Source organism: Littorina saxatilis, linkage group LG7 (assembly GCF_037325665.1).
Source record: "Littorina saxatilis isolate snail1 linkage group LG7, US_GU_Lsax_2.0, whole genome shotgun sequence".
NCBI classification, from domain to species: Eukaryota; Metazoa; Mollusca; class Gastropoda; order Littorinimorpha; family Littorinidae; genus Littorina; species Littorina saxatilis.
The window spans coordinates 43,204,840-43,220,859 of record NC_090251.1 but is presented as its reverse complement, the minus strand read 5'-3'; the positions used below and the strand labels follow the sequence as shown (position 1 = coordinate 43,220,859).

At 44.3% G+C, this 16,020-nt stretch overlaps 1 protein-coding gene across 1 annotated transcript in view; it reads left to right on the top strand.

Moving 5' to 3' along the window:
- The first annotated feature begins 11,346 nt into the window (after nucleotides 1–11,346).
- Nucleotides 11,347–16,020, top strand: part of LOC138970210 (uncharacterized) — a 5,053-nt gene continuing 379 nt past the window's right edge. Inside the window, exons 1-2 of the mRNA XM_070342704.1 lie at nucleotides 11,347–13,978; nucleotides 14,423–16,020. The exon at nucleotides 14,423–16,020 is cut by the window's right edge and continues 13 nt beyond it. Coding sequence (XP_070198805.1) covers nucleotides 11,347–13,978; nucleotides 14,423–16,020 — 4,230 coding nt within the window. The remainder of the gene's footprint in view (nucleotides 13,979–14,422) is intronic.

Below are 16,020 nucleotides of genomic sequence, written 5' to 3'. Positions count from 1 at the left end.
AAAATGGAACAGCCGTATTAATTAATACGCTTTAATTGCAGAGTGGACGATTTATGTTGTGTTAAAGGCACACTCCTTCTCGTGAAAACAGTAAGGATCATGATCTCAGATCTAGATGTGGCCAGGCATTAACATGGGACAAGACCATCTCCTCTCTCTCTCTCTCTAACAGACTGTACTAACAAACGCCTCGGCGTCGAGCATGCAAGAAGTAAAATACGGTGTACCACAAGGATCGGTTTTAGGACCCCTCCTCTTCTCTATATACATTAATGACCTCCCCCTACATATTCAAAATGTATGTGAACTTTTTGCAGATGACACCACAATTCACTCCAGCAACACAAATGTAACTCGCTTATCAGAATCACTTCAAAGGAGTTTAAACCAGTTGACAGAGTGGACTGAACTAAACCATATGTCTCTTAACCCAAAGAAAACCAAATATATGGTCATAACAACAAGACAAAAACGCCAGAATATTTGTTCAGCTGGTCCTGCTTTAATGATAGATGGTGAAATAGTGGAAAAAGTCGACCATCACAAACTGCTGGGTGTTAATATCGATAACAACTTGTCTTGGTCAACCCACATAGAGCAACTTAGTAAAGTGGTGTCTAAGAAAGTGTATCTCTTATCTAGAATTAAACACTTCCTGAACTGCCAAACCAGAAAGTTATTCTTCATTGCTCATATTCAATCTGTTATTGATTACGCATCCACTCTATGGGACTCCGCAAGTGAAAATTCCTTAAAACCACTCAGCAGATTACATAAAAGAGCACTAAAAGTAGTATTACTAAAGCACACTACCCTCACAGAGTTAGACTACATACATTTAGGGATCTTACCTCTAAAGTCAAGACTGCTTTTTAACAAAGGAATCTTTATGCATAAAATCATATCCGAAACTCTACCCCAAACCATTTGTTCAAAGTTCTCTTTGAAGAATTCACACCACCTTATGAAATTTAACACTCCTCTTCCTAGGATAGACTTATTTAAGTCTAGTCTAGTTTATTCAGGTGGCCGTCTCTGGAACGCTCTTCCGAATGCCTTACGGGAAGCTACCAGCACAGATTCTTTCAAAAACAAATATATATCCCATTTAATGAAAATAGTATATTCTTGATTGTTATGTCCTTTGGGACACAGTCACTCACTTTTGATTTATTGTTTTGTTCACGAAATTATGATGTTCTGCATAATATCCATTGTCTTACAGAGTTGATGTACTATTGCATATAGTATTCTGACTCTAATTGACTTGCAAATTTTTACTTTGCACCTTGTCATGAACATTTATAAACTACAATGTTTCATATAATGCACTTATGTACATAAACTTATACTGTTTTACTAATTATGTAAGTATGTAGTAGTAGTTATTATAGTAGATTTAGTCCCTCTTTAGGGCGAGGGCCAGATGCAAAAAAGTATACCAATGCTTATTCTGTTACCCTCGTAAAATAAAGAATTGTCATTGTCATTGTCATTGTCAAGAATTGTCTCTCTCTCTCTCTCTCTCTCTCTCTCTCTCTCTCTTTCTCTCTCTCTCTTTCTCTCTCTTTCTCTCTCTCTCTCTCTCCCTCTCTCCCACTCTCTCTCTCTCCCTCTCTCCCACTCTCTCTTTCCCTCTCTCCCACTCTCTCTCTCCCACTCTCTCTCTCTCTCTCTCTCTCTCTCTCTCTCTCTCTCTCTCTCTCTCTCTCTCTCTCTCTCTCTCTCTCTAGAATTGACCTTTACAAATCAAGTCTTTCTTATTCTGGCGCCTTATTGTGGAACTCCATTCCTGATTTAATTAAAATGCAATTCAGTGAAACTTCATTCAAAGAAATGTATATGCTGTTTCTCTTGGAAACAAGTAAATAATTATGTGATATTACATCATTGCTTGGTATTCATAATGCATTTTGAATGTCTTTTTAATTGTTTGACATGTTAATTATATACATTGTATTGTAATTAACTTAACTTCTATTTCTTCTTGTTATTAATCGAGTTACTCTCAATGGGCGAGGACCGGACGAAAAAAAGCATGTATACTTTGCTTATTCTGTTACCCTCGATAAATAAATAAAGTTCAAAGTTCAAAAAAAAAAAAAAAAAAAAAAAATTCAATGGTACATTTCTGGGAATAAAAAAATGATTCAGCATGAGCTTTAATATCGATGTCTTGAAAACTGCATCACTATCTGTATCAAGTAACCTCCTTAATCTTCTCGATTCAAGAGTCGGTTGATTCAGAGATACTGTAGCAACAGATCTCTGGTTGATTGCATGTGTTCTGCGCGAACTTAGAATCCGGTTTCATTCTAGAATGGACCGGGTCCAGGTTGGAATTCTAACCCTGCGCAAGTACAGGGGTGCCATTCTAGAATGAAACCCTTGAATAAAGGGGGCCGTAATGTTTGTAGGTAAGACAGAGTTGTCTTCCCTTGAATTATCTCCACCTGCACCTTCCCTTTGATAAAATGGGGCTGATTTGTCTACCCCTGAAAAAAATCCTTTGGCGATCTTGCGATGTCATGTCATGTCAAGAAAGTTGACACTCCTGAGTACGCAATAAACAAAGGCAGACCATAGCAAGGGGGACTACCAGGGCGGTATTGTTTGCAGGGCAGTTGTTTTTGTGATGAGAGCCGGTTGCGGCCGCTTGCAATGTCAGCGCTGTCTCCCTCTCGGAAATGTCCGGTTTTTTGACAATTTTTTTGACAGACAGACGGTCAGACCGACTAACCGACAGACAGACCAAGAGAAGGACAGAGTGAGTTATAGAGCTGTTGTCACAGGTTTAAAAAAAAGTTGACATTATATCTTCACAATTCAGAAGACCAACTTCATGCATATGAATAAGATTAAAAGTTACAAGCGAGATCGGCAAAACACTGTCAGTCCGGAAATTTCCGTTCGTAGCGATCAGTGCTGAGTGTCTCTCAAAATCGTAATCACTTTCAGAACATCACAATCCCAATTCACGATGTCTTTGAGTAAAGTGTAAAAAACCCGAGAAAAAAAAACCAACCAAACACACAAAAAACAAAAACAAACAGAAAATCGACATTTGTGGCTTTGGTTGTGTGATAGTCTAACTGAAATGACTATTCCAACTTGGACCCAAATTCCAACCTTGCGCACGGCCCATTCTAGAATGGACCAGCAACAAGGGTTTCATTCTCAGGCATGGGAATTGAAAATTGTAAAAAAGGCGGAAAATTCATAACTGAAGACGCGAAGCGTCAAGTCGACGGCGCGAAGCGCCAAGCCTTACTAGGGGGGTCCGGGGGCATGCTCCCCAGGAAAAAAAATTTCTCCAAAGAACCCAGATGGTGCAATCTGGTGTCATCTGAGCTCCAAGTTTGCCATTAAATTCTGTTTTTAGAATCAGAGTTTTTAGTACAAAAATGTACATGTACCAATTTTTGCTTTTTTCAAGAACAAAAATATATACATGTATTATATGGTTTAAATTTGTAAAAAAAATTTGATCTGTTGAGACAAACAGGAAAATGTAACTTGTAACACAATCTGTGCAATCTGGTTTACTTTCAAACATAAAAGTTCAATAACTGAGGCGGGCGGTAGCAGTGCGTGAACAAAGTACGGAAAGTTTTCGCGGGCTTTTGCGCAAAGGCCAAAGTAACCGGTTCCTATTTTTGTGTGCCTCCCCCCTTTATTTCTTCGGCGGACACTTTTGCATTTTCGGCGGAACAAAAACAAAATTCGGCGGAAATCCGCCGTTCGGCGGACAATTCCCATGCCTGCATTCTAGAATGGCACCCCTGTACTTGCGCAGGGTTAGAATTCCAACCTGGACCCGGTCCATTCTAGAATGAAACCGGATTCTAAGTTCGCGCAGAACACATGCACGCGGCTTGTCGACATATGTCTAGATCTTGTTTGTTTGTTTTCTAAAAATCTTGCATTTGTTTCGTGACCTTCCTATGCATCCATTTTGGGCTGCCGATTCATTTTAAATGTCTTATACACTGATGTAGGAAGACAATTTGAAGTCAGCAGATCATAAATTAATAAAAACAAACAAAGCTTACTTGGCTCTGAGTCTCTTCCAGATCCGATGATATTTTCAGCGTTGACACTTCAACTGCAGCTCTTCGTGTAAATAGTTTTATACTTTTAACCATCTTCTCGGAGTTATTGGGTCACCCACCACCAGTAACCAATCACTCAGTACTCCGCCGCTGGACTACAGACGTTCGGATGAACCCAGTCCACATCAAGAAAGAAGAAGAAGAAGAAGAAGACACTGGGGGTGGAAGCAAAACCGCTTGCTTGTCGTCGGTCTTCAGCGGACAAAGTCACGTCTCCGACCAGTACCTTGTCCTTCTGCTAGAGTCACTTGTTCTTGATGTTCTCTCAAATCCAAGATTAAGGGTGGGTACGAAGTCAAAGGAGTTGGCATCGTTGAAAGCCGTGCCATTGCCAGACACGAAGTGACGCGAGCAGACTTTTCAATGGCACGACAAACCCCTGTCGTTGGATTGCTTGCACCCATCGCGTCCTTCGCTGTTGCGCCTTCGCACTCAGCTTGCACCCATCGGAAAGCCATACAATGACAAATTCTGTTCACCGTATTGCTCTTTCTTCATTCCACTGTTGCACTTGCAGTTGTAAACACAACAGTTTGTCTCGTCGTCTCCGGACTTTACTTTGCACCAAGCCTCGTTGTCGATTTTTCCTTTTGCCCCTTAGTTCCGGTAGATCTGACAATAAACTTCACAGCGCATGCGCCAAAATTTAAGTGAAAAAGGTCTATACACCAGTTAACAGTTTCGGCACTTACATGGTACAAAGAAGGAAAACTCACGTGATACCCAAAGCGATTCTGGTTGGACGAGAAATTTCGGTCGAGCAACCGCTGCATCGTCTGCTCAACGTGATGGCAGCAATTGAACGGGACGGTGTGTTTTCCTCTACGTTATAACAAAAACCTCACGTTACATCCAAATTAGCGATGGCGTCAACATGCTGTGTTATTGGTTGCAGTAATGGGAGTAACCGACTTAAACAATGGTGGTCGGAAGATTGCAAAATTCATTACGTGCCTCGACGGTCGTTAGTGTGTGGTTGCGAATCACCATTCAGGTGGGCATTTGTTATCGTCTGTGTGTCGTGTTTTGACAAACTTTTAGTACGACTGATGTGAGCCGAATTTATTGGGGAAAGTTCAATGAATGCAAAAATGTATGCCAAATAGCAGTTTGTCATGTTTCCTTTGCGTTGGGTTGTGGTGAAATACACAGCGGTTATCTGTTTGCGAGTTGCCTGGAACACGGTTTTTTAATAACATCTCTCGATCTTCACATATTTTGTCATGTGAATAAGAACAGAACAAGTTCGTCAAACATATTTCTTATTTTATCTGCATTGAATGAATTTACAACGTCCTTCTTGTTAATTGTTTATTCATAAAGACCTTGTACTGAAGAAAATGTTTCCCCCTTTCAACGGGTGGAGTAGTGCGCCGGAGTAGTGTCCCTTGCGTAGAAACGTGGGCGAATAACACGATCTGCGCATGCGGTGAAATCAACCGGAAAAGGAAAGAGACATAAACATGCCAAAAAACGATGTGCGCATCACCCGGAACTCGCAATAAGAGAAGTGCGCATGTGCGAGATTTAAAATGGCCGCGGAACTGTTAACTGGTGTATTGGCTCTTTCTACCATGAGATATGGTCACTTTTAGTGGTTCACTACCTTATTTTGGTCACATTTCATAAGGGTCAAAGTGACCTTGACCTTGATCATATGTGACCAAATGTGTCTCTTGATAAAAGCATAACATGTGCCCCACAACATTTTTAAGTTTGAAACAGTTATCTTCCATAGTTCAGGGTCAAGGTCACTTCAAAATATGTATACAATCCAACTTTGAAGAGCTCCTGTGACCTTGACCTTGAAGCAAGGTAAACCAAACTGGTATCAAAAGATGGGGCTTAGTTTGCCATATCCTATATAGGTGAGGTATTGAATCTCAAAAACTTCAGAGAAAATGGGAAAAATGTGAAAAATAGCTGTTATTTAGACAACATTTATGGCCTCTGCGACCTTGACGCAAGGTCAAGATGCTATGTATGTTTTTTGGGGCCTTGTCATCATACACCTTTCTTTATTTGGTGTTTAACGTCGTTTTCAACCACGAAGGTTATATCGCGACGAGTCATCATACACCATCTTGCCAAATTTGGTACTGATAGACTGAATAGTGTCCAAGAAATATCCAACGTTAAAGTTTTCCGGACGGCCGGCCGGACGGACGGCCGGGGGGGACGGACGACTCGGGTGAGTACATAGACTCACTTTTGCTTCGCATGTGAGTCAAAAACGCTCGCGCTGGACCCGAGTACTCTTCAGATTGGCTCGCTCCCCCAGTATGAAAGTTTTTGTCTTGTGCACGTTTAAGACCAAGTGATTGATCTGTGTGAATTACAGGCATTCCCTTTGCTATATAAATACATTGCATGCGAGCCGAGGATGTGCGTGGTGACTGGCCTTTCTCTTTTATTTGTAATTTGATCACAGTGAAAATGCACACACACACATTCACACACACACACACACACTCTCTCTCTCCCTCTCTCTCTTACACACACACACACACACACATACAGACTCATGCACGCACACACACACACACACACACACACACACACACACACACACACACACAGTAACACTGATACAATATTCACCGATTGCTTTCAACATGGAGGGGTGTGCCAAAATTGTCTCACCTGTGAATTGTAAATGGAATCCCGAAGGCCGTAGGATTCCATGTACAAATCACAGGTGAGACAATTTAGGCACACCCCGACATGTTGAAAGCAGCAGGTCGATATTGTAATTGTAAATCTATCCATTCAAAGGATCTTTCTTTTTGGATGTGAATTCATCAATTTTATTCATGACTGTAGCATAGCAGACGACATGTTAGTGATGTGATTGGGGAATTGTCTCCCTTACATGTGTGGAGAAAAGTGCAGTACACATACGTTTGGTTTGATATCCGTCATTTTCCCTATAAGAGTCTTGTAATAGTACAAAAGGGCATCCAGTACAAATCGCCAGTGCATAAATAGGTCACTTTAACCCGACAACTTGTGTGCACCAGAATTGGGTTTTTCCTCTTTCTCTTAGCAAGACTTTGGTGCCAAGCGGTTAATCGCTTGCATCTGTAGCACTGGCCCCGACCTGACCGGACCTGAACAGGGCAAGCTGACCCCGAGAGGCAGTTGCTCTGGGCCCCAAACACCCCCCCTCTCCCCCCCCCCCCTCTTTCCGCCCCTCCCCAAGAGAAAGGACCGAAATGGCTGAACTTGCAACTCTCCTAGTTGTACAGTACATAGTGACAAACGTTTGAGTTCTGGAATATCTCTACCCTTTTTATATTTAGTCAAGTTTTGACTAAATATTTTAACATCGAGGGGGAATCGAAACGAGGGTCGTGGTGTATGTGCGTGTGTCTGTCTGTCTGTGTGTGTGTGTGTGTAGAGCGATTCAGACTAAACTACTGGACCGATCTTTATGAAATTTGACATGAGAGTTCCTGGGTATGAAATCCCCGAACGTTTTTTTCATTTTTTTGATAAATGTCTTTGATGACGTCATATCCGGCTTTTCGTGAAAGTTGAGGCGGCACTGTCACGCCCTCATTTTTCAACCAAATTGGTTGAAATTTTGGTCAAGTAATCTTCGACGAAGCCCGGACTTCGGTATTGCATTTCAGCTTGGTGGCTTAAAAATTAATTAATGACTTTGGTCATTAAACATCTGAAAATTGTTAAAAAAAATAAAAATTTATAAAACGATCCAAATTTACGTTTGTCTTATTCTCCATCATTTGCTGATTCCAAAAACATATAAATATGTTATATTCGGATTAAAAACAAGCTCTGAAAATTAAATATATAAAAATTATTATCAAAATTAAATTGTCCAAATCAATTTAAAAACACTTCCATCTTATTCCTTGTCGGTTCCTGATTCCAAAAAAATATAGATATGATATGTTTGGATTAAAAACACGCTCAGAAAGTTAAAACGAAGAGAGGTACAGAAAAGCGTGCTATGCAGCATAGCGTAACCACTACCGCGCTAAAGTAGGCTTGCACTGTTTAACCCCTCACTCTATCACTTTTGATTTCACAGCAGGCGGACAAAGACACACACATGTGAGCGAGCGGAGAGAGAGAGAGACAGAGAGAGAGAGAGAGAGAGAGAGAGAGAGAGAGAGAGATAGCCGGGGGTGGGGTGGGGGTGACAGAAGTCGCATTCGCTCTTTCACAGTGAAATGTGTGTGTGTGTGTGTGGGAGAGTGTGTGTATGTGTGTGTGTCTGTGTCTGTGTATGTGTGTGTGTGTGTTTGAGTGTGTGTGTGTGTGTGTGTGCGTGTGTGCGAGTGTACTTCCCAAATTCAGCAGTTCTTTCGTTCTTCGCTCCACGATAAAAACGTGCGAAACGGAGAGTACAGTGTCAACAACTTACGCGTCATGCCAATTTCATAATCAAGTCTCACGATACAGGCGTCTTAAATATAATTCAAAATGGCTCTTGAAAAGAAACAAACTACATACAAACACAATCTGCATTGATACATTGTCAAAACAATCGCTTTGCGTCTTATCTGCGTGTTCCATTATAGACATCAAACATGCATGGAATAGCTTCTTCATCAACTGATGAATGGGTTTCCATGCTTTTAATATATGCTTGAATTGTGATTGCTGATGTAGCACACACACACACAAACACACACACACACACACACACACACACACACACACACACACACACACACACACACACACACACACACACACACTAATCACTTGGTGGCCTAAAAAACAAAAAAACAAACGTATAGCATGTCTCTAATTCTAACCTGAAGTATCCGGAACTCGTTCGGTTTCAAGCCCCTGTGGCCAAAATTGGTAAACCGCACGGTTTTTTTTTTCTCAATCAAACTATCTCAACGTTTGCCAGTTTTATTACCTACGACACGTTGCGAGAGAAGGGCAGTTTTAAATCGCCGTACTCTTTACAAATGAAGGACAGGATTTGAAGTAAGTAGGCGACTGTGGATCAACGTGCAAAGTATCTGTAAGTATTGTCAATACAGACGGTACGTGCCCACATTTCGTTATTCTTCATCAGGGTACTGTACAAAATAGTACGTGTAGGCCTAACCCATAGTATCTGTAAACAAGCAAGCAAGCAGTCAAACACACAAACATGCCCAGGCTAAAGAAAAAATCTAGCCTAGTGAGAAAATCTGAAAAGAGAAAAAGAGATCAACAGTCACAGTCAGCGGATGAATCTCAGTCAAAAGGAAACAATATTGACGAGACCGATCACAGTCATTGTGTCAACGCTGTCTCCGAAATTATGTCTGACAATGAGAGTGTCTCGCCGACACCAACTTTAAGCCTATGTACGGGTGTTTCATTTACGACAAGTGCTTCAAAACGTACAACACAAAAAATGAAAAACCAAGCAAACATGTGCAGAAACAGAAACAACAACCCATCTGCCGAATTAGAGCGTACACACAATAGGCAGAGAATGTCCTCAGTAAGACACGAACAAGAATGTTCCGCCCAAGAACATAAAAGAAATAGGCAAAGAATGGCATCCAGCAGAGAAAACACCGAATATTGCGAACGCGAGAAAGACATAAATCGGCAGAGAATGACAGTCACAAGACAACACGCCCAATATTGCGAACGCGAGAAAGACACAAATCGGCAGAGAAAGGCAGTCACAAGACAACACGCCCAATATTGCGAACGCGAGAAAGACACAAATCGGCAGAGAATGACAGTCACAAGACAAGAAGCCGACTATTCGCAACGCGAGAAAGACATAAATCGGCAGAGAAAGACAGTCACAAGACAAAACGCCGAATATTGCGAACGCGAGAAAGACACAAATCGGCAGAGAATGACAGTCACAAGACAAGAAGCCGACTATTCGCAACGCGAGAAAGACACAAATCGGCAGAGAATGACAGTCACAAGACAAGAAGCCGACTATTCGCAACGCGAGAAAGACACAAATCGGCAGAGAATGACAGTCACAAGACAAGAAGCCGACTATTTGCAACGCGAGAAAGACACAAATCGGCAGAGAATGACAGTCACAAGACAAGAAGCCGACTATTCGCAACGCGAGAAAGACACAAATCGGCAGAGAATGACAGTCACAAGACAAGAAGCCGACTATTCGCAACGCGAGAAAGACACAAATCGGCAGAGAATGACAGTCACAAGACAAGAAGCCGACTATTTGCAACGCGAGAAAGACACAAATCGACAGAGAATGACAGTCACAAGACAAGAAGCCGACTATTCGCAACGCGAGAAAGACACAAATCGGCAGAGAATGACAGTCACAAGACAAGAAGCCGACTATTCCCAACGCGAGAAAGAACAAACTCGGCAGAGAATGACATCGGTCAGATTAGAGATTCAGTACACGGATCGTGAACACCACGCGAACAAAGAACGACTACGTGTTTACCGACAAGATTCAGATTATGCCCAGAAAGAGCGCGGACAGAAACGACAACGGCGATCTGTAACATGTCCTGATAAAAGCCTTGCAGAAACTGATGAATCAGTGAACAGGAAAAGGCAACCACAACAAGCACAAAGAAAACCAGAACAGCGCAAAAGAAAGGCTGGTGATAATTGTGATGTTCCGGTTCCCAACAAACGAGCAGCGTTTGAGAATCAACGGACTGATGAAGGGCAACCTGAGATCGAAATGGCTGTTTGTGAAAATGAACAAAACGTTGAAGGGAACAATCCCAATTTGGCTCAGAATGACCGCGCAAACAAAGACAAACACCTGAATGATTACCAGCGTATCATTACGGAAGGACCAACTTATGTGTGCACATGCTGTGGCAGTCTTTGGTTTCGAAAATCAGTCAGGGATTACAATGAAGAAGATTTGATTAGGCAGGGTGTTTCCCACGACTTTCTCAAAACGTACTGTCATTGTGTGCCTACTTCTCAGGGAAAGCAATGGCTCTGCGGGACATGTTACAAGTCGGTCCGACACGGAAAGGTTCCGCGATTGTCTTTGGCAAACGGTCTTGCGTTTCCGGAGCTACCGCCACAACTGCGAGGTCTGACGCAACTGGAAGAAAGGCTCGTTTCGCCAAGAATTCCGTTCATGCAAATTCGGCCGTTGGGTGTAGATCGCCAGCATGGTTTGAAGGGAAATGTTGTCAATGTTCCGGTTGAGGTCAGTACTACGGTTTCGGTTCTACCACGATCGTTTTCCGACGCACAAACGATCCAAATCAAACTCATGCGAAAGATGTGCTATCGGGGACACTACATTTTCGAGACAGTACGACCACGTGTTGTTTACGAAGCTGCTCGGTGTCTGGCTAACACACCACTCTTCCGAGAACATGGAGTGACCACTCTGACAGATGATTGGCTTCAAGAGCATCCGTTAGTTGAAGAGCCGTTTGTTGTAGACCCGGCCGACAGATGTGCGGATATTGACAGAGTCGAGCAGGATAACCAGCCTGTTGCAGCAAGAGAAACGTCACCTACGCCCGCTGCAAACGAAAATGATCCAAATGCTGAGAAACCGCAGGAAGAAGAAGAATGGGACGAGACCGTGAACGATGACCCGGTCAACCCAGGGGTGGATGAAACCTTGCTTGATTGCGATGAGGCAATACGGTTTGCCCCTGGAGAGGGACAGAGACCTCTTTCAGTGGTGTTAGATGCAGATTGTGAGGAACTGTCTTTCCCCACAATTTACGCCGGTCACAGAAGGGGGCAGCCAGAATCAGTATCTTACGCCGAAATTGCAAAGTCCGAAGCGCGTCGGTATGACAGACGAGCGACAAAAGTTCCGAAACTTTTCTTTTCATACAAGAAAATGGAGATGATTCGAATTGCGAGCTCCGTCCAAACGTGTCTTAGGAAGAAAACTCAGGACAGGTCTTACACTGCTCGCGATATTCTCGAACACGGAGCCGTTGAGAATATGGTGAGCACTGACCAAGGCTTCCATGTTCTCAGACCGGTCAGAGGTTCTCCCCCGTTCTGGGAGGAAAAGAAGAAAGAACTCCTGGCCATGGTTCGGCAGCTTGGTTGCCCAACATTTTTCTTCACTGTGTCTGCTGCTGAGACTAAGTGGAAAGAATTGTTGGCCATCCTCTTCCGAATCGAGATGAACGATGACCCTGAGCCAGAAGAAATCGAACAGTGGACTTTCCTAGAGAAAGCTGAACTCATTCGTGATGATCCTGTCACGTGTGCGCGATACTTTGACCACAGGTTCCGTGCTCTATTCAACACTGTCATGAGATCAGCTGATGGACCTCTCGGGGAAATTACTGATTTCTTCTACCGTGTTGAGTTTCAGCACCGAGGCTCGCCGCATATCCATGGTCTTCTCTGGATCAAAGATGCGCCTGTGTATGACCCAGAGAAGGAAGACGGTGAAAGTGAAGTGACGAGTTTCATTGACCGACACATCACTTGTCACGTGCCCCAGGAAAATGAACCGTTGCATGAAGAAGTTAAGCTTCAGCAGCACAAACACAGCCACACCTGCTTGAAGCAGTCTGGCAAAGAAAAAATATGCAGGTTCAAGATTCCGAAATTCCCCATGTCTGAAACTAGGATTCTAGCTCCTCTGACACTAGATGAGGTTTCTGACAAGGAGAAAGAACGGTTGAGAAAACTTGCACAGTCAGTGAAAGATCGTTTGAAAGACCTACCAAAGCACACGACCATTACCCATGCTCAGTTTCTGCAGGAGCTTGGATGCACAGAAGATGATTATCTCCTGTGTATCCGAACAACTCTGAAACGAGCAGAGTTGTTCTTGAAAAGAGGGTTGGGAGAAACAAGGAGCAATGCTTACAACCCGGACATACTGGCCTTGTGGAGAGCAAACATGGACATCCAGTTTGTTCTTGACCCCTACGCATGTGTAATGTACATCATAAACTATGTTGGCAAATCACAGCGTGGTATGTCAGCTCTCCTGCGCAACGCAGTGGCTGACGTGAGAAAGGGAAACGGCAGTGTCCGGGAAAAGCTTCGTGCTGTCGCCAACTGTTTCCTGAACAGCAGTGAAATATCTGCTCAGGAAACATGTTACTATCTCCTACGTATGCCCGTCAGTCAGGCTAGCCGTGCGTGTGTCTTTATCAATACTAGCCGTCCGGAAAAGCGAGTTCGTATGTTGAAAGCCCAGCAGATTCTGAAAGAAATGAACCCTGAGAGCACTGACGTGATGAGTCCTGGACTCCTTGACAAGTACGTCTCTCGCCCTGAGAGTATGGACGGCGTGTCGTTGGCGGAGTTTGTGGCTGATTACAACATCAACAGCAAAGACCCCGTTGATGATCAACCGCATGACGACGAAGAGCACAGAGCGGACCGTGATGTGAACACAGACCAGCGCGTGAAGCTCAACAATGGACATGGATTTGTCACGAAGCGCCGGTGGTCAAAAGTCATCCGTTACTGCAACTTCAACAAGCTGAAGGATGAAGATGACTACTACAGAGAGCAACTGATGCTTTTCCATCCCTGGCGAAACGAAGAGCAGGATCTGATCAGCATCAACCGTGAAACCAAGTTCAAAACCCACGAAGACTCCATCAGTCGAGTACGCTGCAAGTATGTATCCACCTGTGACACAGCTGTGCGTGAGGCGTTAGACCAACAGGACGCTGGAGGTGCAGATGATGAAGTCATCGAGGAGGTCGTTCCCACAGCAGATCTTGACGCGGAAGAGATGGGACCGGAAGAGGAAGACTTCCAGGCCATGGAGGACGAACAGGGACGGCAGGTTGATGCCATGGAGCAAGTGAGGCAACCCGCTCGACGAGAAGATGCCGATCGTTTCCTAGCGCCAGGTCGTATCCCTGAAGACGAGTTTGAACAGCTGCTGTCGACCCTAAACAAAACTCAAAGTAAGTATGTAATGCACTGTGTCCATGCGTTCAAACCCGGTCAACTGCCTCTCTATGAGTTTCTCAGTGGAGGTGCTGGTGTTCGGAAGAGCCGTTTATTTAAAGTTCTTCACCAAGCATTAATCCAGTACTTCGGTTCCATTCCAGGGGCTCAGCCGGATGATCTCGTAGTGTTGTTGTGTGCGCCCACCGGAAAGGCTGCCTTCAACATCGGCGGAATGACTCTTCACTCCGCGTTGAGTCTTCCACTAACTCAGTACAGCGGTACTCTGCCTGCACTTGGTTCTGATGTTTCAAACACACTAGCTACCAAGCTGCACAGTTTGAAACTCATCATCATCGACGAGATTTTTATGGTTGGTGCAAAGATGTTAAACACAATCAGCGCTAGACTGTGTCAAATTTTTCGGTCAAAAGATCCGTTTGGGGGGATTTCTGTTCTAGTCGTCGGGGACTTGAATCAGCTGCCGCCTGTGGGAGACAGTTTTCCTTTTGCAAGTCCACGTGCGAGGGATGCGTACGCCGAGCTGGTTGGTCCAGTTTTGTGGGAAAAGTTTAGGCTGTTGGAGCTCACGGAAATCATGAGGCAGCGGAACGACCTTCTTTTTGCAAGAGCACTTGGAAATCTCGTAAAGGGCAAACTGACAGAAGAGGAGAAGAATCTGTTGAAAAGCCGGCAGGTTCAGCCAGAGGACGTTCCAGAAGACGTGCTTCACTTGTTCCAGACCAACGAAGCAGTGGACAAGTTTAACGAAGACGCTCTCAGGAAGCTGGATACCCAGGGAGCAACATTCCACGCTCTTGACACGTGCCAAGGCGACGCATCGGAATCCATGAAACAAAAGTTCAAGGAATACGTCAGCAGTCTACGAACCAATGAGACGTACGGCTTGCCCTATAAGCTAACACTGAAGGTGAGTGGCAGGTACATGATGACCAACAATGTCGATACTGCAGACGGTCTTGTCAATGGAGCCACTGGAAGACTTCGACTGATACAGTTGTCAAAGTCTGGTACTGAACGGAAACCTGTCAGAGTGTGGATTGAATTTGACGATCATGATGTTGGGCGGACAATGCGAGGAAACAACAAACGGGCGGCAAAGAATCTGAATGTTTCGAACACGTGGACACCTGTAGACTATGTCTGTCGTGTGGCCCGACGCAAACAAGGTGGAGGAAACCTGCAGATTCTGAGAAAACAGTTTCCTCTTGTACCGGCGATGGCCATCACGATTCACAAGAGCCAGGGTGACACGTACTCTCGTGTTGCCGTTCACCTCACTCGCAGCATGAAACGAGCATCGCTGTACGTGGCCTGTAGCAGGGCAAAGACTGCCGAAGGCCTGTACCTCGTTGGTGAACTCCACCCGCCCAGCGAGCCAAGTGCAACAGACAAGGTCGTGTTGGAAATGGCCAGACTCCGCAAGCATCGTCCGATTATTCCATGCATACAGTTCCTTGACGAACACGATGGGCCGGAGCTGAAAATTGGTTTTCATAACGTGCAGTCGTTGCCAAAACACCACATGACAATGTGCGGCGATGCAAGCCTCATGACAGCAGATATCCTTTGCTTTGTTGAGACACGGGTTTTGATCCCAGGCGGTGTTCAGTTTTCTGGATTTGATTGTGTCTTTGAACGCTCATGCTCTCCGTATGGCACTGCCGTGTATGTTAAATCTGGGGTTCAGTGTTCAGTGGTGGTTGATACCCTAGTAAAGAACCAAGGTCATGTTGAAGTCACCACTGTCTCCGTTGAGAAGGAACATAAACAGACCCTCGTGACCGCGGTGTATAAATCACCGCGGACTCCAAGGGGAGTACTGCAACAGGTTCTGACTGAAACGCTCGACAGCCTGCCCTCCACTGTTCGCCATGTGTGCCTCGGAGACTTTAACGTTGACAGAAAGAAACCTGAAGGTGACTCACTGACGACGTTCATGCTTAGCAAGACGCTTCATCCCCTGCTGCCACCTGACTGTTCCACCACCAATCAGGGAACACAAATAGACCAGTGTTTCACGAACATACCAACAGCC